Source organism: Anomalospiza imberbis, chromosome 2, assembly GCF_031753505.1.
Source record: "Anomalospiza imberbis isolate Cuckoo-Finch-1a 21T00152 chromosome 2, ASM3175350v1, whole genome shotgun sequence".
Taxonomy (NCBI): domain Eukaryota; kingdom Metazoa; phylum Chordata; class Aves; order Passeriformes; family Viduidae; genus Anomalospiza; species Anomalospiza imberbis.
Window position 1 is genome coordinate 73,717,247 of NC_089682.1, and position 22,088 is coordinate 73,739,334.

Genomic DNA, 22,088 nt, shown 5'->3' on the forward strand with positions numbered 1-22,088 from the left:
AGGCTTTGAGGGAAAATTTCTGAACATTTGTCCAGAAATAGCAGTCCTCAGAGCAGACAGCATTGCTTCTGTAATTGTAGAGTGGGTTTTGTAAAGCCAGATTTCTCTTCCTGCCCTCCTCTCCAAACATGGGTGATATTCCCTACTTCTACCTCTGTCTGTCCTAAATCCTCTGGGTTTGGCTGCTCTTCAGTGCTGTCTGAAAATAGCCTGCTCTTGCTCTGCTTGCTACTGGATTTCTTGGCTTAATGACCACGAGCAATTTCTTTGCCAGTACACATCTGTTCAGGCTCACAGACCCTGTGAGAGCAGCACCATATGTTGGCAGCTTCGGTGACTTGCAAACACCAACTCGGATGCATCCCTTGATCCTATTAGCCACCCGGGTGCTGTTAGAGAGGAGACTGGCTCCCAGCTGAGCTCTAGAAATTGCTGGCTCTGGTTCCTTCACCCTAAAAAGGGTGTAATTCCTGCCTGCTGCAGCGGAGTTATCAAAATCAGTTTAAGTTTGCAGCCACTTGCAGCCCTGTGCTGTGGAACACCAGGCAAAGTGCTTTTCCCTTTGAGGGAGGCAATGATAGACTTTCTTTTGGTTTTGGGAGAATGAGCTGAGGTGGACTCAGGTTGCTCTCCAAAACCAGAGGGATGCTGGTAACTGCTGCTAAAGCCTGTGGTGACTGTCTGGTTCCTGGAAGAGCAGCTGAGCATTGCCCAGGACAGGCAGGGGAGTTTTGGCTCTGGAGGATCTCTCTACCTTCTTCTCTGAGTCTTGCAGCCCAGTCACTGGGTCAGTAAATGGTTGTGGCTGGGCTGGTATGAAAACACCATAAATACTTTTTTTTCCTGCTACTAATTGACATGGTGTAGGGAAGTCTTTAACTAGTTTTATAACAGACTGTTGCCTCCAAGATGATAGCCCAGCCTCCAAATTCAGAGACATTGCAGTGCAGGGGCATTTAGATCATCGAGGGTGTTAAAGCTGGGAGTGACTTTAAGTAGCAGGTTTCCAACAAATAATTGCTGTTGCGTGTGTCAGGCCTGTATATCTCTATCCTGCACCTAGTTATGACTGCCAGTGAAGGTTAAATGTTCTTCATGTGTGTGTCCCATCATTTCTGGAGGGAAGTTCCTGATACAGGGTCACGCTGCACCTGGGATGTGTGTAAATAACTGAGGACTTCCTTGGTGTCTGTGTGCCTCTGGATTTCTGATGAGTGGTTCATGAGGCAGACCCTACTGTGGTCGATGGAGCTGTTCTTACAGCTAGCTCTTGTAGCTATATTAAAAAAGGACTGGAAGAAAATCCTCTTGTTTATTGTTTTTTTTAGGAAGTATCGTGAGTGTGGGCGATCCAAAAAAGAAGTACACAAATTTTGAGAAGATTGGACAGGGGTTAGTATATGCTTCTTCTCTGTCCTAAACCTTTCATTTCCTTATGCTAAGAAGAAGTCACCAAAACCAGGCTAAATTAGCTTGCTGGAAAGGCTGTTGGGGATACTTTGGAAAGTTTATTTTGTTTGGTGGTTTATTTGTTTTCCTCTTTTTGTTTTTGGTTTTCATTGTTTTGCTAGGCTACACATCCCCCAAATATTTTCCTGTTTTTGGCAAAGTCACAGGGATTTATGGTTTTTATGGAAGTGTGTTGTAATATAAGAAATTATGCCATTAGATGATCAGGTTGATAAATACAGCTACAAGCAGGGAAAGAACTGCAAGGCCATCTTCAATTTACAGACTTGCTTCTGAATCAGCTCTCCTCAGGGTATGTGCTGTGCTCCTCTAAGCAAGGTAGGGAGCAAGTAGAGATTGTAGGAGAGACTTTACTGAGGCAAAACACAGATCTGCAGTCAGATCCATGTGCTGAGGCTCAAACTCCTATTTTCCTCACTACAAATGCCCCATTTGTTTATTCAGCTGATCCTGTTGCTCTGTTATCATATTGGGCATTCTGCAAGCCAGGGTAGTGTGGTCCTGCCACTTGAAATGGAATAAACTCACAGTCCTACAGTTTGCTGGTTTAGCAGCAAGGGTTTGGACAACCATTGTGTCCCTTATTAGGAACTTTTCTCCCCAGAAGTCCTCTGGCTTCTGCCTCAACAACAGCCTTGTCTCAGAAATATTTCAGATGATGTTTACCACTGGAATTATTGCATGTAAAGGAATGGGATTGAGAGCACTTCAGAGAGCCAAGTGGGAAGGGGCATGCGTTAAGCTCTCACTTTTACTTTGAGACAGTAATAAATAGTTTATTTTTCTCTTTTTTTAGAGCCTCAGGTACAGTTTACACAGCAATAGATGTAGCTACAGGACAGGAGGTAAGTGCTGCCAGAGTACCACCGCAGTGGATTTTGGATTGTGTCCCAAAAATTCAAGTTGATGCTACAAAATAAAGACTGTCTTTCAGGGATTTGTGACATCTTATTTTTAATGAGGTCTTTATTTACTTACTAATGAGACATGGTTGAGTGGTCTGAGCAGAGAACTGGAAAAAATGACTTCAAAAGTTTTGATTACTAAATAATTTCATATTTATGAAGATTCTTTCTGTGATTGCAAAGGCTAGAAGCAAATGTTTGGACTGGGCAGTTCCTCAGTAAAAGTTTCTCTCTTCTTCCCCAAGATTGCTGCCTGTGTCCATACAAACTCTTTTATTTGCCCTCTGCTTCTTTGCTTCCTACACTTACAGGACTTAACTTGCATAGAAATAGTTCCTGTCCCACCCTTTGCCCACTTACTTTCTGTCCTTGAATTGTGAGACAAGGAATGCCTGTCTTTTCTTTTTTCCCCTCACAAATATTAAAAAGTGCCATACTTTCTGCCTGCATAATAAACTAGTAGTGATGGATATGCAACATCTGTGTAAACCTTTATTTCTAGATGGAGGATTTTTTAAAAGATAAAAGTTTGTGTTATTCCAGATATATTTATGGGAGTCTGCAACAATGTGTGTCTACTTTGCATTTGTACAATGTAAGAGTTATTCACCAGTAAATTTCATGACTATACTTTTTGCTGAAATTCCTTCACCTCCTTTTTCAGTTCCTGAAGAATTAATACACTTTAATTGCAGACTTTAAGGAAAGATTCTTAATATTTATTTTGAAGCAATAAGAAATTTTATGGGAGGGGGTAGTCCTTTGATGGTTTTCTGCTGTCTTTCTGGACTCCTTAGGTGACTCCCATGTGAAAATTTTTAAATCATTCCTATTACATTAGTGTGATCAGATTCCGAATTTTTAAATCGGCATTTGGGATCACTGTAACTTTGTCATGCTGTTGCTTGTTCCTTTCTATGAAGTGCACTGAACTCAGGAGCTCAGTGCAGGGAAACACTGGGAATTTCTTTACCTGCATAAAATGCCTTCCCTTTCTTCTTCATCTTTCATTCTTCTCTCTGGTCTTGTACAAAGAGCAGCCTGGGGTTTTTGTTTTTGTCTTCTTGAACTACAGCCCTCATGAATACTGTGGAAAAGCAGCAGGTCTGTCTGCTCTTGCCTTCTCATGTGTTGGGATTTTTGTATAGTCTTCCCTGCTATATACTATCAAAATGCTAATTGTATCCATCTATACTGGCACTCTGTGACTTTTTTTTTTTAATCCTTGTTTTTGTGAGTTACTGTAGTTGCTGGCTCCAGTCCATTCACCCAGGCCTCTTTCTCTGCATGTAGCAGTTTTGTAAGGGTGTTTCACTTCTTTCCCTTTGCCTAAATATTGTACCAAAGACAGTTGAGTTGTAACCTCTATAAGTTATCTCTGCCTCCAGCTGTGCTCAGTAGGTTTACTGATATGAAAGAGCCTCTGAGGGCTGGGGGCTGTCATGAAGTACTGGTAGTGTGGAAACTTGGGTACAAGAGTTACAAACATGTTATAACCTTCCTGCTCTTTGCATACATACATGCAGAGCAGATATCCTAAAACAGGAAGAAAGCTACTAAACCAAAGGGCTGCAGCTGACATATCCATCCCTGTTGCCCTTCAGGCATGACTGGACATAAAGCTGACTCCAATTCATTTGGAGAGTCATTCATTATTTTCAGCCCTTTATTTAAACATTGGTGCTTCTCTCCCCCAGGTATTGTTGTGACAAAAGAAATAAGAGTTACTACCTTGAAGTACCAAGCATGGTTGTGTTATTTACCCACCTTACTTCAGATTTCTAGAAGCTGAAATTTGCATGGGAGCAGGGAAAAAACACCAAAACATTTTCAGAAACATCAAATTTAAAATAAAATTAATTAGAATCCTTTCAGAAAGAAAAAAAAATGACATACCAGTGAAGGGTATCCAGAGCAAGGGGATCTCTTCTTTATTACCAAGAAACTGTAGATAGAACAGCTATCCAGCTGTGACATTAAGGTCCAGTATGAAAATGGAAATTCCCCTCGTTCTTTTTTTCATTAAGTATCATCCAGCATATGTAGAAATGGACTGGCTGCAGGAACCTGCAGAGTTATGGAATGGTGATTCAGTAGCTAATGATGAAAAAGTGACATCATGATCTAAGGGTGTTTTTCCTCCTGTGTGTGGATGTGGGACTAAATCGACTGGTTTCTGGGGACTCCTGCAGTAATGCTTTATTTGATCTCTTTTTCCTGCAGGTTGCAATCAAACAGATGAATTTGCAACAGCAGCCCAAAAAAGAACTGATTATTAATGAGATCCTTGTGATGAGGGAAAACAAAAACTCCAACATTGTCAACTACTTGGACAGGTATGTCAGTGTTTGAAGGGCTCACAAAGGGGCACTGGAAAACACTTTCTTAAGGGTGTCTTAAGACACCCTTAAGTTCCAGGCTCAGCTTAATGCAAGTGTAGGACAACCTTGCACTGCTTAAACCATTGTGGGAGTGTGGGTGGCCTGGCAGTCTCTCCAGAATGGGAAGAAACAGGTATCTGAACCAGTGTTAATGGGATGTCTAGGCTCTCCTCAGAGATGCTGGCAACTAAAGTCCTGTCAGAACTACATTTTTCATCTCTCTCCTTTGCCAAATTTGATGCAACAAACTTCCTGCTTATTTCCTTCCTGTTACTAAAGGAGAAATAGAAACAGTTTGAAATGTAATATTTCTATTTGCTTTCCTCTTCATTTTTTTTTTCACTGAGCAATGCTGGTGTTCTGCTGCCAGAGGAGCAGACTGCTTCCAGGGTTAGATGTAGTGCTGTCCCTGTGACTTTCCACTGAGGTTTTTGCACAGTAATGTAACAGCAGTGAGGGTGAATGACATGTGACACATAACCTGAAGTCTGGGGAGACCTCAACACAGCTTTGCAGTACTTTGCAGTACTTTAGGGGACTTTTAAGAAGAGAGAGAAAGTGAATTTTAAGGCAAATAGTGATAGAACAAGATGGAACAGTTTTCAGATAAGAGGGTAGATTTAGGTTGTGTATAATGAAGAAATTCTTTACTGTGAAGGTGGTGAGGCACTGACACAGCTGCCCAGAGAAGATACAGCTGCCCTGGCAGTGTTCAAAGCCAGGCTGAGTGGGACTCTGAGCAGACTGGTGTAATGGAAGGTGTCCCTGCCCATGGCAGGGGTGTAGAACTAGGTGGTCTTTAAGGTCTCTTTGAACCCAAAGCATTCTAATTCTATCATTCTGTGATGCTGAAAACCCAGCAGGCAAAAAGCATTTAATGGTGGCTTGAATTCACCTTCAACATCACAGTGCTGCATTGTGTCAATCCTGTGTCACTCACTTGTTAAAACTATAGCTAGTTCCATTTGAGCTGCTGCAAGATTTTCAGTTTGCTGCACTCAAAATCTGAATGTAGCAGTTCTGATGAACCACAGGTTTGTCTTATTGTAAGGGTAAAGACTGCTTGGATAAGGATAAGGTGGGCTGCAGACTTTAATCTCAGCAGCTTGGGTTTTCTGGAAGATACGACAAAGGGATGTGACCTAAAATCTCTGGAAATTTGAGAAAGGGTTTGCACACTTTTTTGCTCTGTGTGTATATCAAAATCTAATCAGCTGTTTCTTTAATATGTTTCTTTTTCAGGCTTTTAATGTCTTAGTCAAAAGAGGTGGTACTTACGAACTGCAGCAGTTGATTTGAAGAATTTTTGTGGTGCTGTGTCCCATACATAGCTGTAAAGAGCTACTTTGTTGAGGAGACAGAAAGTCTGCTCCATAAATTTTTATGACAGAGGTGTGTGTGCAGGGATCTGATGCTGGGCACACACCCTCTTCCTAGAGAGAGAAGAATGTTACCAGTGTAAAATGAAACAAGTGGTTAAGAATTGCATCTGGGCTAGAACTGTAATTTTCCTCTGGCTCATTAGAGGCTTTGTTTTGACAAAATTGTTTGAGAGACAGGCTCTTCCCATTAGAGAGTATTGCTGTGTACATTCACTTGCCTTGTCTAGCCAGCGCATCCCAGCTGCAGGATAGCTCCATGTCCTGCTGTCTTGTTCAAACTTTCAGCAACAAAAGCTGCTGCTTTTGTCCTCCACTTTCACTAATCTTTTTCAGAGGGATTAGCTTTTGTTTGAGTGCTGCACATGGACAGAAGAGCAACTGGGAGGAACATGAGGGTTCTTGTGCCTGTTATGCCACTTCAGCTCTGCAACTGTAGGATTCTGTTGCTGGGGAGCTGTGCCCCTCTTACCCAGCCTAAATGTGCCTGTGCTTCCCAAGTGCTGAATGAAGCTGATATTTGGATGCCACTTACTGGCTTCTGCCTCCTGCTGAAGGAAGTGGAGGAAGGATGTGCTGCTCACTGCGGGGCCTGCTTTCTGCTTTGTGGTTCTGGTACAGTCTCCCCTTCTGAGTCCCTAATGGGAGCTGCAGGGTAGTCATTGGCATAAACCAGCTCTCTCAGCTCCTGCCCTTATGCAAGGGTTTCCTGTGCTTTGTCCTCTGTTAACTGCATGGCCTACTTGCTTGTGGTTAAGCAGCTTTTCTGCTGCAGTCGTAGTGGCCAGTGTTGCACAAAGGTGTGCTGTGGTATTCAAGATAGTGACATGGCCTAATTCAGCTGTACTTAGAAGATGGATTTAGAAGCATCTGGCTCTGAGGACAGTGACACTAGTCTTCTGTACAGACAAACAGCCACTTGTGCTGAATTAGCTGCTGGAGGTGCCAGTTCTTTTCTGCTGCCTGAAACAGCCCCTCAGAACCCTGCTTCTAAACTCAGCCATCTAAACATGGGCATCAGATGCCCAACGCTAGGCAAAGCAAACTCCTGCCCTTTAGTTTTGTTCTGAACAACTCCTCAACTTAATAAACCCCCAAATAAGTGGTAGCCTCGTTTACCCCAACCCCAAAATTAAGTAAGGATGGGTGGTCAATGAATAAAGCTGGACATGTAAGACAGTCATGCTACAAGAACACACTGGTTTCTTTCCAGGATACATTCATGTTTGTGTGTTGGAGGCATGTTACCGGTGCAAAATTCTGTAATGAATGAACTTGCATTTCTGAGCAACTCCAAATTGTATCAGTTTTATCAATAAAGAGTGTGATTTGTGATAGAAAGGGCTTGGTGAACAGCTTCCTAAGGTATCTAAGTGAAGGCTGAGGAACACCTTATGGGATCAGACATTACCTGCTCTTGCAGATGGATGAAGAGAAAGCTGTAGACCATCTCCTTCTTCCTCGCACATTTTCATTAGGTTTTTCTTACTGCCAATAAAACCATTGGGTGGGTGACAATATGTTACACCATGCTGTCCCTGATGTCGCATCAGAGCAGCGTGTAGGTGTATGGACTTCCTGGTAGTGTCTCTAGAGCTGCTGAGAGAGGGGTTTGAGTCATGCCAACAGTGGGCAGCTCAGTGACTAAGACTGGCAAGAGAGTGGAAAGATCCCTGAGACAGTACCACCCTGGAATGACATTCCTTTGGTGACAGCTGGCAGGGAGACACTGTTAAGTTCCCCTCCATGTCTGTTATGTCAAATTTATCAATTATTGAGTTGCCAGGATCTTGGCACATGTTTGTGGCTGCTCATGGCTTAGCTTTGGTTTCACAGTGTGGTTCTTGGCTCACTCCATCTATTTTGGCTGCAGAGAGATACCAGCTTGCTCCCAGCATGTGGAACCTGAGATTGTCATGCAAAGAGCCCATTCTGCCCTCATACATACAGGCAAGTGCATTTGGACTGCAGAGAGTGGATCTGGGCTGCAGAGAGTGGATTTGGGCTGCTGCTGGCAGTGAAGGGAAACCTTGTGATGTCCATAGTGGGTGATGTGTTGAGAGGGTGCTGATAAAATCTGCAGAGAGCCTGATTTGGCAGAAGTGAAGAAGTAGCTATGGCATAGGGGCAGGAAGGAAAACTGTGGATGGAGTTGGGCTTTCAGAGCCCAATAGCAGGTAAATGACCCACAGAATTAGCAGCAGTGCTTCTGAAAGCAGTCTTGCTGCTCCTCTCTCACTCAGAGGGGCTGCTCTGCAGGTGGTACTGCTGTTGCTGGAGTCTGTAATGCTGGGAAGAAAAAATGCCAGTGCATCAGCTTCTGTTCCATAGTGGAGTTTGAGACCTCTCTGCTGCAGGAGCACAGCCCTGTGCCCTTGGACTTTGTATCCTGAAAGAATCTGCAGATGGCACCTCCCTACATAGTCCTCAGCATCAGCAAACCAAGACACCCACTTTGTCTCTGGAATTAAAAGCTGTCCATAACTGTAACACTACTGTCATCCAGGTGTAGCTCAGACCAAGATTACTATTTAGGGGGATTTTTTTCATCAGCTGAGTGTTGTCAGTGTGTCCTCTGGGGGCCAATACCACACCTTGCTCACTCCTGTGATGTCTGACTCATCTCTGTCTACTTTCCATGCAAAGCTTAATGACTTCTTTCTCCTTTACTGTTGCTTTCTACCTAGTTGTTCCCTAGTACCTATCCCAGCTTTTGCATTTGGCTTCTTCCAAAACCATTCTTCACTAGGATCAGAGTTTTGTAGCAAATCAAATGTGTCCTTGATGAACTCTACTGCCAGATGAAGCTTTTAATTACATTCTCTGCCCTCTCACTTTTGACTCATTTGTCCACTCACTTGAAAAATGCCAGAATAGGCTGAAAAGGTGGGTTTTCATACTGATGATTCCTTCCTTGAGGAATGTGTCATCCTGATGTATTTATTGGTCATGGAAGTTTGTGTTGATGGGTCCAAAAAGGGGCAGAAATAGTTGGTGGGGTTTTTTTTATTTGTTTGTTTTTTCTTTGGTTTCTTTTTTGTTTTGTTTTTTTTTTTATTATTATTATTTTCTGTTTGTTTTTAATGAGTTATTGCTGAAGTCTTCATCTCCTGTCTTTCACTTTTAAACATGGGTACACACACACACTCAGCAGAAAGGAATATCCCAAGTGACTGAGAAAAGCTACTTTCATCTCAGCTATCTCCTCCCCATCTTCCTGTGAGCCTTTTTTAGAAAAAACCTACCTTTTAGGAGCTTCGTTTTTTATTTTAAGTCTTTAGAATTGCTGTTTCATTCAATAAGGTGTACTCCTTTGCTTTTATGAATGGTTCTGAAATCTTCAGACCAAATCACGGACCAGTTTGATAATGTGGAAAAGATTGAGGTGGTTTTCAAGCACACGATGCTTAAAAAAGAAGTGCTTTCTCGTGATTGATTATGGGTAGCCAACTTTTGTGTCACCCAGAACCGTCCCTGGGCTGAGGCAAAGCAGTCAGTTGCTTAGGACAGCTGGATGCCAGGAGTAATGAAACAGCCCCCAGCCACCTCTTCTGGTGCAAGAGCCCTCAGAAGCTGTTTCTGTGTGCCAAATATCTGGGTTGCATGCTTGGACCCCATCCTTGAGTAGTAGCTCTTTGCCTTCTCTCCCAGCAGTGGGAGAAGTGGGAGAAGTTGTAAGATCAGGTCTCCATCTTGGTCTGCATCCTTTCCATGGCAGAAAAATTCAGCCTTGCTTTTATGGTCAGGAAACTTGTAGCCAGCTCTCCCACTACATCTCTCCTCATCATTCTGCACTGACCCTTCTCTTTGGTCATTCAGGTTGTGATCAGATGCTCCCACGCACAGAAAGTACCAGGAGCACGTGGTTCCCCAATACTGTTAATTGCAGCTCTTGTTTGTATTGCCCTTGTAAGAGAGCTTTAAAACCCTGTGCATTCTGGTTTTAAAACCTAGCCTGGGCTCTTCAGTTACCTTGTAGGAGAAGAGCTCTGGGTGGTGATGGAGTACTTGGCAGGAGGCTCCCTAACCGATGTCGTGACGGAGACCTGCATGGACGAGGGACAGATCGCCGCCGTGTGCCGGGAGGTGAGGCAGCACTCAGAGGGAGCTCTGATTGGGAATGGGACACAGACTTTCCACATTCTGTCACAGACTCCATGGAAATGTTTCCAGCTTCTGTAATGTGACAGTCATTCTTTTAGAGGATGGATTTCACCTGTGAGGATGCAGCATACAATTCTAATGCAAGCCTCATGTTTCACCCCAGAGGCAGGAACTAGAGTGGGAAATTGGGGTGGGATCCTCTAGGTTTTGTCCGTTCTTCAAGTCTTTTGGGACTAACTTGTCTTCCTAGGACCTGCTGATCCCAGTGTGACATCTCTCTGTGGCCCTGCACATACTGAAGATATGAAAGGTCCTAACACACTGTGCCTTTACTACCAAAAATGCAGTCTGTTTGAGTCCTTTAGTTGGCTAATTGTGACTGGTGAACCATTTCATGCACAGTAAGAATATCTCAATTATTTTTCAGTGTCTCCAAGCCCTGGAATTCCTCCATTCAAACCAAGTTATTCACAGGGACATCAAGAGTGACAACATCCTGCTGGGAATGGATGGCTCTGTCAAACTAAGTATGCAGGGAACGTTACTGCTGATGACTTATCAACCCATGCCAGTTATCTGCTCTGGGCCAGGCATTTTAGGGAGATGGGTATTTGAGATGCTTGATGCTGTCATGAGGAACAGGCTGTAGAAATGGTACTGTAGATATTTCTGTGGCATTTGTTTTAATGGAGATTGGCAAACACAAATCCTTGTGAACTGATACCAGACTTGAGGTGAGGCTTGGGCTTTGCGTAGCTTTGGGCCATCTGTTTATGTGAACTAGAATAACAGTATTTTAATGCTACTCCAGTCCAGAAAGCTGGGTTGGAAGGTGTAAGGCTAGAAGTCTTTATTTATGAACAACCTCTTAAGTCTGGAAAATACTGCAGGTACTCAAGGGGCAGGGGAAGTGGAGGGAGAATTGAAAATTGTGTAACTAGAAATCATTTAATCTTACAATGCCAACCCAGACTGGAGCCTAAATGTTGTTTCCTCCTTGTGGTATCACTAGTAATGAAAATCTTGAGAGTGTTCTGCCCATCGGGTGCTAAGGTAGCTGTTGTGCTTGTCATTGTCCATGCAGAGATAACCCTAGAAACCAGTGAATTATGATTTTCCACCTATAGTTTTAACAGAATGGTACTCCCTTTTTCTTCCTCTCAGTTCTGTTGGCTTGCACCCAACCAGCATAAGTAAATCTATTTTTGTCGGCAGCGACAGCAGATATGACTCAAAATTCACAGAGTAAAGATATGCTGAGTAAGAAGGTGGGGTTTTCTGCACATAATTGCTTTTTAAACTAAAGCTGAACTTTGATAGAGCCAGGTCTCAGGAGCTTTAGCAATGAATAACTGATGGGGGCCAAAGTGCTCTATTCTTATGGAATAAATTCTTTGAGCACAGTGTGCTGGTACCAGACTGTAGTTTAAAGTTAGAGAAATCCCTGTGGATATGATGCAGTAACCTTCTGGATCTGAGATGCTTGTTGGCTCTGCTGGAAATTTGCCCTGTTTATGAACTATATGTCCTTTCCTGGTATTTACCCTTGATGAAAACTTAGCTAGGAATCAGTTTAATTGTCATAATTCTCCCTAAAATTAGACCTGTGATGCCACAGGAGGTCAGGATGGGTGGTGCAACTTGCTGTGTTGATTCTGCTGGGCTCACAAGAGCAGATTGTTTTCTTTTGGTGAGCCAAATACAAATAAAACATAGGGTTCAGCAATCTTTATGTGACGACCCTCCACCTTTCTGTTCAAAGAAAATAATCAATATGAATTTAGGTACTTTAAATTTATTCTGAACACTCTTTGCTCTATAAAATAAATGCTGCTTGAAGGATGATATGTCTACAGGGGAAGTAATACCCATGGACCAAAAATATCACCAGACAGTACAGCCTGTGGTCTGGGGGGTGTATCTAGATCAGACTTGCATTAATCCCTGTTTTCCCATACCCAGGAATGGTCTTTAGGCCATATATTACGTAGTGTGTAACATCTGTGTAATGCTGCAACACAGGTGAGTGTCTTAACTTCTGTGTGTGGTTATTTCCTGATCTCCGTCTTTCACACAGACAAGTCAGCAGCTCTAGAATCCTCATGGCCCTAGAGAGCCAGGTTTAGAAACTTAGCTCTAAACACCATCCTCTGTGTTAGCCACAAAACCACTCCTCCTGTCACAGCTGCAGCAGCAGCACCCCAGACAGTGCAGCAGGGTGAAGTGTACTGTAGCTCTGTTGTCAGTAAGAATTGTTTTTGGACAAACTTGCTGACCCCTATGTCTTTTCTCTCCACCCTATTTTAATTTTCCAGCTGACTTTGGCTTCTGTGCCCAGATCACTCCTGAGCAGAGCAAGCGCAGCACCATGGTGGGCACGCCGTACTGGATGGCCCCGGAAGTGGTGACACGGAAAGCTTACGGGCCCAAAGTGGATATCTGGTCTTTGGGGATCATGGCCATTGAGATGATCGAAGGAGAGCCACCCTACCTCAATGAGAACCCTCTGAGAGTAAGCGAGTGCTTTTCTCCTCAGGTCTTCACTAAGCTGCTGGTGGAACTGAGCTCATCTGAATCCTCCGGTGTGGTTTTGTCACCTCCAGCCCCGTCTAACTCAAACGATGCTGTGGCCTTCTTAGATGTCATAGTGAGAAGACTGAGATAGTCTGAGTTAAAAGCCATGGTTTGCTCTGGGTAGCAGAGGTGTGGATTCTTCTATGAGTTAGATCATGCACACTCATAATTTCCCACTTTCTGGCATGCTAATAGAGGCAGAAGTTCTACCTTAAGGCAACAAAGCAGTCATGTCTTCAAACTTTCTACCCTGTGAATGATAGAATTCTCCTCTGAGCAACCTGGTGTAGTGGAAGGTTCCCTGCCTATGGCAGGGGTATTGGAACGAGGTGGTCTTTAAAGTGCCTTTCCACCCAAACCATTCTATGTTTCTGTGATTATATTCAATTCTATTCTAGTAGGAATTTTTTCCTACGGGCAAATTCTTCCTCCTTGCATGCTCCAAGTAAAATTCAAAGTGTAATAAGACTTTAGACAGGGCTTAAGCTTCCTGATGTCTTTCCTTTGTTTAATTATTAACAAAAGGAGATATGCTGTCAGGATGTAGGGACATCACTGCTCTTAATATAAGCTAGGTTTATGGCTTTTTCCCCAGTTACATGGGTTGGAGGTATCTACAAAAATTCTGTTTAACTTTTTTTTTCCCATCTCTTGCAATGGAGAGGATTTTTGGGACAAAAGTATAGCAGCCAAGAAGACTATAAGGAATAAAACAGTGCTGAGTTAAAGTAACAATACTTTGGCTTCATTTAACTCAATTTATGCCAATTCACAGGCTATCAGACTGCTCCCATGGGACATGTTGAGTGATGTGCTCAAAAAGCCTGTATATTAACAAGTCTCTGACAGATTTCTGCTTCTCTTGAAAATTAATCCAGGAAGTTTCTCACATGAAATCCTGAAATGGATGAATTTTCAGTCTCTTGACTCTCAGAGGAGGATGTATATGAGTGCTTTATCCCCAAGCAGCAGCAAAACTGCTTTTTTCCTTCCGGAAAGATGCCCAAGGGTCTGCTGGACATTCTTTGTAAGGAGCCAGCTGCATCTTTATAGTGTTGGTGTTTTAGGCCTTGTGCACTCAGGCAGAGTACCAGTAGAAAAAAAATCTATTTAGTCAGGGTTACCTTCCCATGAGGATATAGTCATTACAGGAGTAATGATAAAATTGTGCCAGTTAACTTCCCTATGTAAACAGGGTCTGGAATGTTGTTTTTGTCCTTGTAATCTCTTAAGAGGGCTGCAGGATCCAAACCCAGATTACAAGGGTAAAACAATAAAGGATTGGATCTCATCCACAAAAAAATAGGGCTGGCAGCTATTCTGTTTGCTGAAATGTAGCCATTGATTAGTGACCCTGATAAGGTGGGGTTTTTTCCTCCCTATTGAACTGTGGGGAGGGAGAGGAGAAACGGGTGTCTCTAATCCAGAGATGGAATCTAATCTTCATAACCTCCTGTTTCCCGGGTGCTTGGTTTTGTCTCAGGCCCTGTATCTCATTGCTACTAATGGGACTCCAGAACTGCAGAATCCAGAAAAGCTTTCACCCATATTCCGAGACTTCTTAAATCGCTGTCTTGAAATGGACGTGGAAAAGAGAGGTTCTGCAAAAGAGCTGCTACAGGTAGGTGGTGGGGAGCAAGACCGGAACAATATAATCACACAATCCTGAGTGAGGCCGGGCTTAGGGATGAGATCTTGTTTGAGGTCTTAAATACTGCATCAGCTGAAAGCACAAGGTAAGGTAACCTCTCAGGGGAAAAAAGCAACTGAAAACCACAGCCCTCAAAGAAAAATCTATAATAAAGAGATAACAGACTGCTCCTTTTTCAGTACTGGCTACTGGCAGCTGCTGTGCAGCGTGTTCTGCGTCCAGACTCAAATAATAGCTGTGTCCCAGGCCTGCCAGATGCTGAGCCCTCTGATTCCCGTGGTTTCTTCATGTGGCTGGCCATGACATCTGTCTGTGTTGTCTTGTCGTGCTTGTTCCAATTTGGACAGCAGGAAGGCTTCTAGCTATCAGATATTCTGGCTGTCTTCTTTTGGGAGGAGGGATCACAAAGTTCTTTGAAGTGTTCATGGCTTCAATTAACTGGAGCAGTTCACTTCTACTACATTTTGCCTGATATTACTCCTTACAGAGGTGAAGGGACAAAGCTTGTGAGATATCTTGATTAGAGAACGGCTTGGATTGGGAGGGACCTTAAAGATCCTCTGGTTCCACTTCCCCAGCCATGGGCAGAAACACCTTCTAGTAGATCAGGCTTCTCAAAACACCATATAAGCTGGTCTTGAATAGTTCCAGGGATGGGGTATCCACAGCTTCTCTGGGCAACCTGTGCCGGTGCCTCACCACCCTATAATCAGATATTTCACTGTAAACCTGGTGTCTTAGTCTGAACTCACAGTGAAAATTGAGGACCAAGCTGCCAGGATTTTTATCAACATGGATGAGAGGAGTGTTTTGTGCGTTCTTTCTGTCAAATTTGCCATGAGGGTAGAATATATAAGTCTTTATAAAATAGAGCTGTGATCAGGAACACTCAGACCTTAAGTATCTGACAGTTTCCGTTTTGTTTACCTTTCTCTCCACTAATTTGTGTAGTGGGCTCAGACTTGGATGTGTTGCTGCCTTCTGTAACTATAATGAAGCATAAATGTCTGCCAGTATGGTAGTAGCTGAAAGATCATTTTTTCTTCTGGACTTTTCAGTCCTAAAATATCAGAAAGAAGTTAATGTTCTGTTCCTCGGAGCAGGAGAACATTCTGACTATAGCACTTCAGCCTGTTTTTAACTACCTTGTGCCCTCTGAATTTTTACTTTTTATTTTTTTCCATCTCTGAAGCATGTTGCCTTGGTTGATTGATCCTTTCCGATGCTCAGAAGTCTTGTGCTTTATTTTTGCTTTTTGTTTTCAGAACAGCTTGTGGACTTGCCCTTTACTCTCACCTGAGAGCTGTTTTGATAATCAATATTGTTTTATTTAAAGAAGAGCACCTATATAGGAGACTGGATGGTGCTGTGTTGCAAGCTCTTTGCTACTCTCCCAAATTTCAGCTGCTTTGCAAATTTCTGATATCTGGTAGAAGGCCAAGGCAGTGCTTTCTCCAGACCTGTGACATTGGGGAACAGGGAAATGAGAGGTGATTCCTGCATGGAGCCCTCTCTCTTGTGTCTGAAACACATGGGTTGATTTTAGTACACCTTCTTTTCACACTGGATTTCACTATAGATTTTACAGCTTTATAAATCCACAGGATAATTTGCTGAGTTTTGTTTGATCTTGAACATATGCAAACATTGGATAATTTAGCATGTGTTGGGTTCAAATCTCTACATCACTTCAGGCAATCCCCAAAATTTTGTCATAGAATCCAGAGTTTCTGGATTCATGTGTTCAGAGACTAGAGTAGGTTCTTAGGTTTCATATGGGTTTAGGTGAAAATGCTTAGAATAGCCACTTCTGGGGCATGTTCTGAAAAATCTAACCATTTTTCTTTTTGTTTTGTCCTAGCACCAGTTCTTGAAAATTGCAAAGCCTCTATCCAGTCTAACTCCTCTGATTATTGCAGCTAAAGAGGCAGCCAAGAACAACCATTAAAGTGGTGAAGTCAACACAGTCATCACATCAAGACTTTTAGATGTTCATTTCAGAGACTGAATTACTTGCCCTTCTCCCCTTCTGCTCCTTCTTCACAGGGGTGTTCTTAAAACTTTGACTTGCCCTGAAGGGTGGCAGAGGCATCGTTCACTGTATGTGGAAGGGCACACAATGGGACATAGCTGATCTTCCATGGTGAACTGTCCTTCCATCCTTGTGATGGGGACGAGAGGGGAAGAACATTTTGTATGGATGAGAAGATCTTTCTGAGAGCATCCTGACCTACATGTAGTGAAGCCAGTTTGTTTTCATATTTCTTATGGTGTTTATTTTTAAAAATAATGTGGAGCCTTACACCATGTTTATCTTAATAAATTAAATCTTTTGCTGGCTGCACTTTGCCTGCTTCTGCCAAGCTGCTGTTACACCGTGGAGGCTGCTCTGTGCTTTGGATGACTCGAGGAGGGAAGGAAGCAGGCAGCAGCAATGTGAACAGCTGTCAGCTGAGAGGTGAACGAGGGGGTGAAGGTGCATCCCTCCTGCAGCACTGCTGGATGCTTCGAGGAAGCATGGATAAAGCCTCTGTGTGCTTCCTGCAGCCATTGAAGAACTTAATTCATGGACAATCTTTTTGCCAAATGGTGTGAACTGCCCCCTACTCCCTCCTTCCCCCTTTAGTGGCAACTCTACTAGTTAAACAAATCTCAAATAATTTTTATTGTTCTAGGAAACAAATCACAGGGAAAAAATGACAGAGAGCTCTTTTAGGGTTATTTTATCAGTGCTGTGAGGCTTTTTAGAGATGCTGCCCTGTGTGATTAACAAACAGAGCAGTTACTATTGTAAAGACAAGATTTGTCGGCAAATTATGTTGAAAACTCTTGTTTCTTAGAGCAAGTCCAGTGGAAAACAAACTGATAATGGATGCTGCTTTCTCTGTGGAGATGTGGGGACACAATTTTTTTGAAATGATGGTTTCTTTATGCTACTGATTCCTTGGGTTGCCAATAGTCTGTAAAACAACAGGAAACCTGGAACTACTAGAAGAGGGACTGGTTGTAAACACTGGGCTTATGTTAAACTGTGTACTGATTGCTAATAAATGACTGCTGTGTTTCTTAACTCTGTGATAGAGGAGAGCTGGAGAATTCACTGTCACCAGACAAGTCTGTCATTGCTCGCATGGTCACCAGGTACTTGGATGTGTTGGATGAAGTAATTTAACCTTGTTTTTTACCTCTTCTTCTGCAGTCCTTTGGGATAGTAAGTGGCTCCCAAGGGCCACTTTACACATAGTGAAAATGATACAAAAAAGGTGTATTGTAACTGTGGGAGCTGCTTTCTCTGTACTGCTTTGGTCACAAAGGGGTGAGTTTAAACCTGTTCTGGAGTAACCTCTCATCTTTATGTTGGACAGAAATTCATTACTTCATGCTGAGACCTGCTGCTGGCTCAGCCCTTTCCTCCCTGGACCTGGGCTTTAATTAAACATATTTTTCTGATGTGGCCCCACGGTCCATGACAGCTATTACAGTAGCTTTACTGGGTGTAGGTACTTTGTGAGTTCTTTTGCTTCTCAGGGGCCTTCTCCTATCCTTTGTGCTCCAGGGCAGTCACTGTTTGACAAAAGGCTGAGGGGTGAAGTCTATTCCCCTGGTTTGCAGCCTCTCGCCCTCTGTGTATGTGTACTTCTTCTCCCAGTATTGTTAAGTTTCCTCTCACAAAGCTTGAAACCAAGGATGAATTCCTTGGGCAAAACAGTAGAGCTGCCAGCCTGGAAAGGGATATGATCTGTTGATGAGCTTGTCTGCTTGGAGCTTATATGAAGATTCTGGAATGGAAGGCCACTATGTTTGAATAATTCCCTTTGAAAAGGACTTTGTATTCCCTCTGGAAGACTCAGGATGGCATATGTGGGAGGAATACAATTAGTGGCTAGATCTCTCTTGATCTGAAATCTCATTTGACTGGCTGATTTGACAGTTGACTACTTTTCAGACAGTGCAGGGTTCAATTTGATCCACAATGTGTTTAATGTCTCTGACTTTTCTTTGATTCCCTTCCCCACTCCCTTCTCTGCGTCTCATTGAGATGAGAACCTTAATGCAGATATGCCCTATCTGTAAGCATGCACAGGATTTTATTTTCCTGCAGCAAGATTTCTGCTAAACTTCCCCAAACAAGACAGAAAAGGTTATTATAATGTGTTTTAAGTTGCTCTTCTGGATCCCCTATTGCATAATGAAAATGGATCAACAGTGACTGTTTATCCCTCATCTTACAATGTGCTTCTGTCTCATTGACTTCCACATGGACTCAGTCATGCCTGGTTTCTGTTGGCTGCTGGAGAGGGATGTTGCCAAAAGTCTTTCTTTCTGCTGGGAAAAGTTGCAAGACTGTGCCCATGCTTGTGTGTCATCTTGTCCCAGGCTGTTTTCACCCACTGTGATGGGTGGGTGGGAAAAGGAGATGATTGCTACAGTGTGCCTAGACCCAGTTTTTAGTTACCAGATACATTGTGTTTTTATGTTCTCAGAAAATCTTTAAAGATATTTTCTAAAAATTGTAATTAGCCTAATCTTAAGAGAATGGGCTTATTTTGTTCTAGTTGTTCTGAAATGCATCCTTTCCTCTCCTCTCCTTTTGTGTGTGAGTCACCCGGCACCAGCACCTCCGTTAGCTTTTGAAGAGCCCCTTCCTGTCTACGGCACACTCCTGTCTAGAGAGGGCTCTTAAATAGTGACTTTCTGACTTAAATTTTAATCTCCAGCGGTTGTTTTCCAAGAACATCTTGTCCCTGCTGTTACTTGAAAGTGACTACAACTTGATGGCTTCTTTGGTGCCTTTTTTTCTCCCTAACTTTTTCTTATGCCTGAGTTGAAACCATTTTTAATCACAGCCCTTAATTATTAATTTGCCTGCTAATATTAAAGTTCTCTCTTCCATATTAGAACATTAAATATTCAGTTGTTTTGACTGTCCTTTCAGAAAGCTGATTTCCTTTTTGGGGGATCTCAAGCAATCTTATATCAGAAATAATTTTGTATCCTACAGTTTACAAAGGGCTTGGTGGAGGGAGAGGATAGAACTCATCTTCTTTTCTTAAACACAGAGAGTTGTCTTATTTGAGTATCAATTGGTATCTTCAATAAGACTTTTCCTGTGTTTCAAGAATGGGCATTGATTCTTTGTATTACCTTAGCTATTAGGGTTTTTTAGGGTTTAAAGGTTTTATAAACAATTTGACTTCTGTCAAAGAGTTTGTGTGTGAAAGAGGTATGGAGACCACGTTGGAAGAAGGCAGGTTATTTGGACAACACTCTCAGGCACATGGTGTGATTCTTGGAGTTGTTCTGCTCAGGGCCAGGAGTTGGACTCAATGATCCTTGTGGATCCCTTCTAACTCAGGATATTCTGTGAGGCTGAGAGTGAAGAGCCAGGACAGGGATGGAGGGCACAGCAGAACTAGCTGGTTACAGCAGCAGTAGCACACCTTTAGCCATCCCTGAAATGTCTTCATTGAATGGATGTGTTTTTAAGGAGCATAAATCTGACTGAATTGTTGCTACTGGCACTTCTCTAGGCAGGCATTATGCTCCTACCAAACTGCCTTCCTCTTTTAAACAAAAGGGGTGCAGGGATTTCTCCAGCAAAGGAGGCTCCTTGAGAAGGGAAGTTTCCATGGAGACACTTACTTGACTTAAACAATCTGGCTAAGGCTTGAGAAGAGGTTTGGTGGGTAGACACCACATCGACACCACTGTTTTGCAAAGCAGCTGGAGTTGCTGCAGTGTTTTGTTGCCAGTTTGATGCCCCTTTTCAGGGGGTTGGTTTTGAAAAAGTGCTGAGAATGAGAAGTGCCTGGTCAGGATTGTGAGGTGTATAAAAATCTGACTCAGCTTAGTTTAGCTGAGATGTCTGTAAGTATCCTGATCCATCTATCTCAAAACGCCACAGGTTGGTGGAAGTAGGGCATGTTTGCAGCAGAATACTGTGCAAGAAAGGATTGTAATGGTCTGTAGTAGGTGCTTGCTTTCTTAAAACCCACCCTTCTTGGCTGACAGCAAAATTGGTTCTGACCAGTGTCCAAGAATAACAGTTGTTTGAAGCATAGTTTCAAACTTCTAATTAAGAGCATAGTCCATTTGTCTGGTGAATGACAACATCTTCAATGTTAAAATTGTTAAAGGTGAACTGATTATCTGCTCATCTTTCCCCCATAAAACATTAAGACTTTATAATGGCTTCTTATTTTAGCTGTAATAGAGAGCCTGTAAATGTATTTTGGGGTCATAAGCCAAGTGGATGGAGCATATGTACAATGAATGCTGTAGGATCTCAGTTTTTTGCTAATGACAACTCACGGTGGCAAAGGTGGGACCTTAGAGAAGCAGCTGCTAGCTTTGACAGGGAATGGCCAACAGCAACAAAACTGCAATGCAGATGGGAGCTGGACAGAAACTTGCTGCCAGAATGGAGCCTACAGCGAGTGGTGGGAGAGAGACAGAGTTGGTCCAAAGGGTAGGATGAAGCAAAGGTTAAAACTTCAATTGCACAGTTGCTGAGGAAATTCAGGGAGTGCCACAGCAGCCTGCTGCATCTCAAGGCAGCAATGTCTCTGAAAGAGGAGAGCAGAAAGGAGCCTGAGAAGGGAAAAGGTGCTGAAAGTGGAGAGTGGAGCAGCAATATGGCTCTGAGTCACAGCTTGTGCTTAAGAGCTGGAGCTAATCCAGGAGGTTCACAAAAAATGACAAAATTCAGCTGAAAAGGAAAAGTGGAGCTAGAACGGAGGAGATGGCCTTGATGTGCCAAGGAACTGAAGAGAGGCCAGATTTCCTGAATGTGTGAAACAGAAGAAACTAATTTAACACAGGCTTCTGTGGATGACAAGTAGTTCGTTCCCTCCTGCCTTGTAGCATCAGTGTCTTGTCTTTTTGAGATCAGCTCTGCTTTGGGATCATGTCAGCAGCCACCCAGCTTCGGTCTCGTGTTTATAAAGAAGGCTTTTTGCTCTGCACTTACTGATTTCTGACTGCAGCTCTCTGCTGTTGGTAGATGTCTTTGTGTCGTGTCCCACCTGGAAATATGGAGGCTGTTGCAGTTCTAAAATCTGCTGAGTAATGTACTTCTCCCCATGCTGCCTTGGCATAACTCCTGTACTGTACTGCTGGGTTTGTTTAATGTGCCAGGTCAGCTCAGCCATTTTAAAAATAAAAGTTGAAACCTTATATAAAACCTTGATTAATTATTTGGTTCTGCTTGACTTGCTGTTTCAATGATCCTTGCAGTGATAGTAGAAATGAACGGGGGTGCTTGAAGGAGGGGTTGTGTTTCTCTGACTGATTTTAGATTAATCAGATCTTATTTGATTGAGCAAAGTGACTACAGTAAAAACTTGCAGCAAGTGTGACTTTCACCACTTATTTTAACTTGTTTGGACATAGTTAATATTCTGGAAAGCAGACTGGGAGCAGGATCTAGAGCACAGCTCAATGAAGAAGAGAAGGAAGCTTAGATGCTTGTTTTCCCTGCAGGTGAAGTTTGGTGTCTGAGACTCCTGGTGTGGAGGAGGAAATTGGGGGTGAGTTTGAGATGGGTATGTGCACTTATCTTCCCAACATCACTTTTTCTTTTAGGGGTTGGTACGATAAGGCTGATGAGAAGAACAGGAGTTCA

General features: G+C 42.9%; 1 protein-coding gene across 1 annotated transcript in view; it reads left to right on the plus strand.

Annotated features, from left to right (window-relative positions):
• The window catches only part of PAK1 (p21 (RAC1) activated kinase 1), a 33,795-nt gene extending 12,135 nt beyond the window's left edge, over positions 1-21,660 (plus strand). The window contains exons 7-14 of the mRNA XM_068181721.1: positions 1,329-1,392; positions 2,267-2,315; positions 4,599-4,711; positions 10,104-10,221; positions 10,667-10,766; positions 12,555-12,751; positions 14,297-14,434; positions 16,326-21,660. Of these exons, the coding sequence (XP_068037822.1) occupies positions 1,329-1,392; positions 2,267-2,315; positions 4,599-4,711; positions 10,104-10,221; positions 10,667-10,766; positions 12,555-12,751; positions 14,297-14,434; positions 16,326-16,412 (866 nt within the window). The 3' untranslated portion in view covers positions 16,413-21,660. The remainder of the gene's footprint in view (positions 1-1,328; positions 1,393-2,266; positions 2,316-4,598; positions 4,712-10,103; positions 10,222-10,666; positions 10,767-12,554; positions 12,752-14,296; positions 14,435-16,325) is intronic.
• Positions 21,661-22,088: the final 428 nt, after the last annotated feature.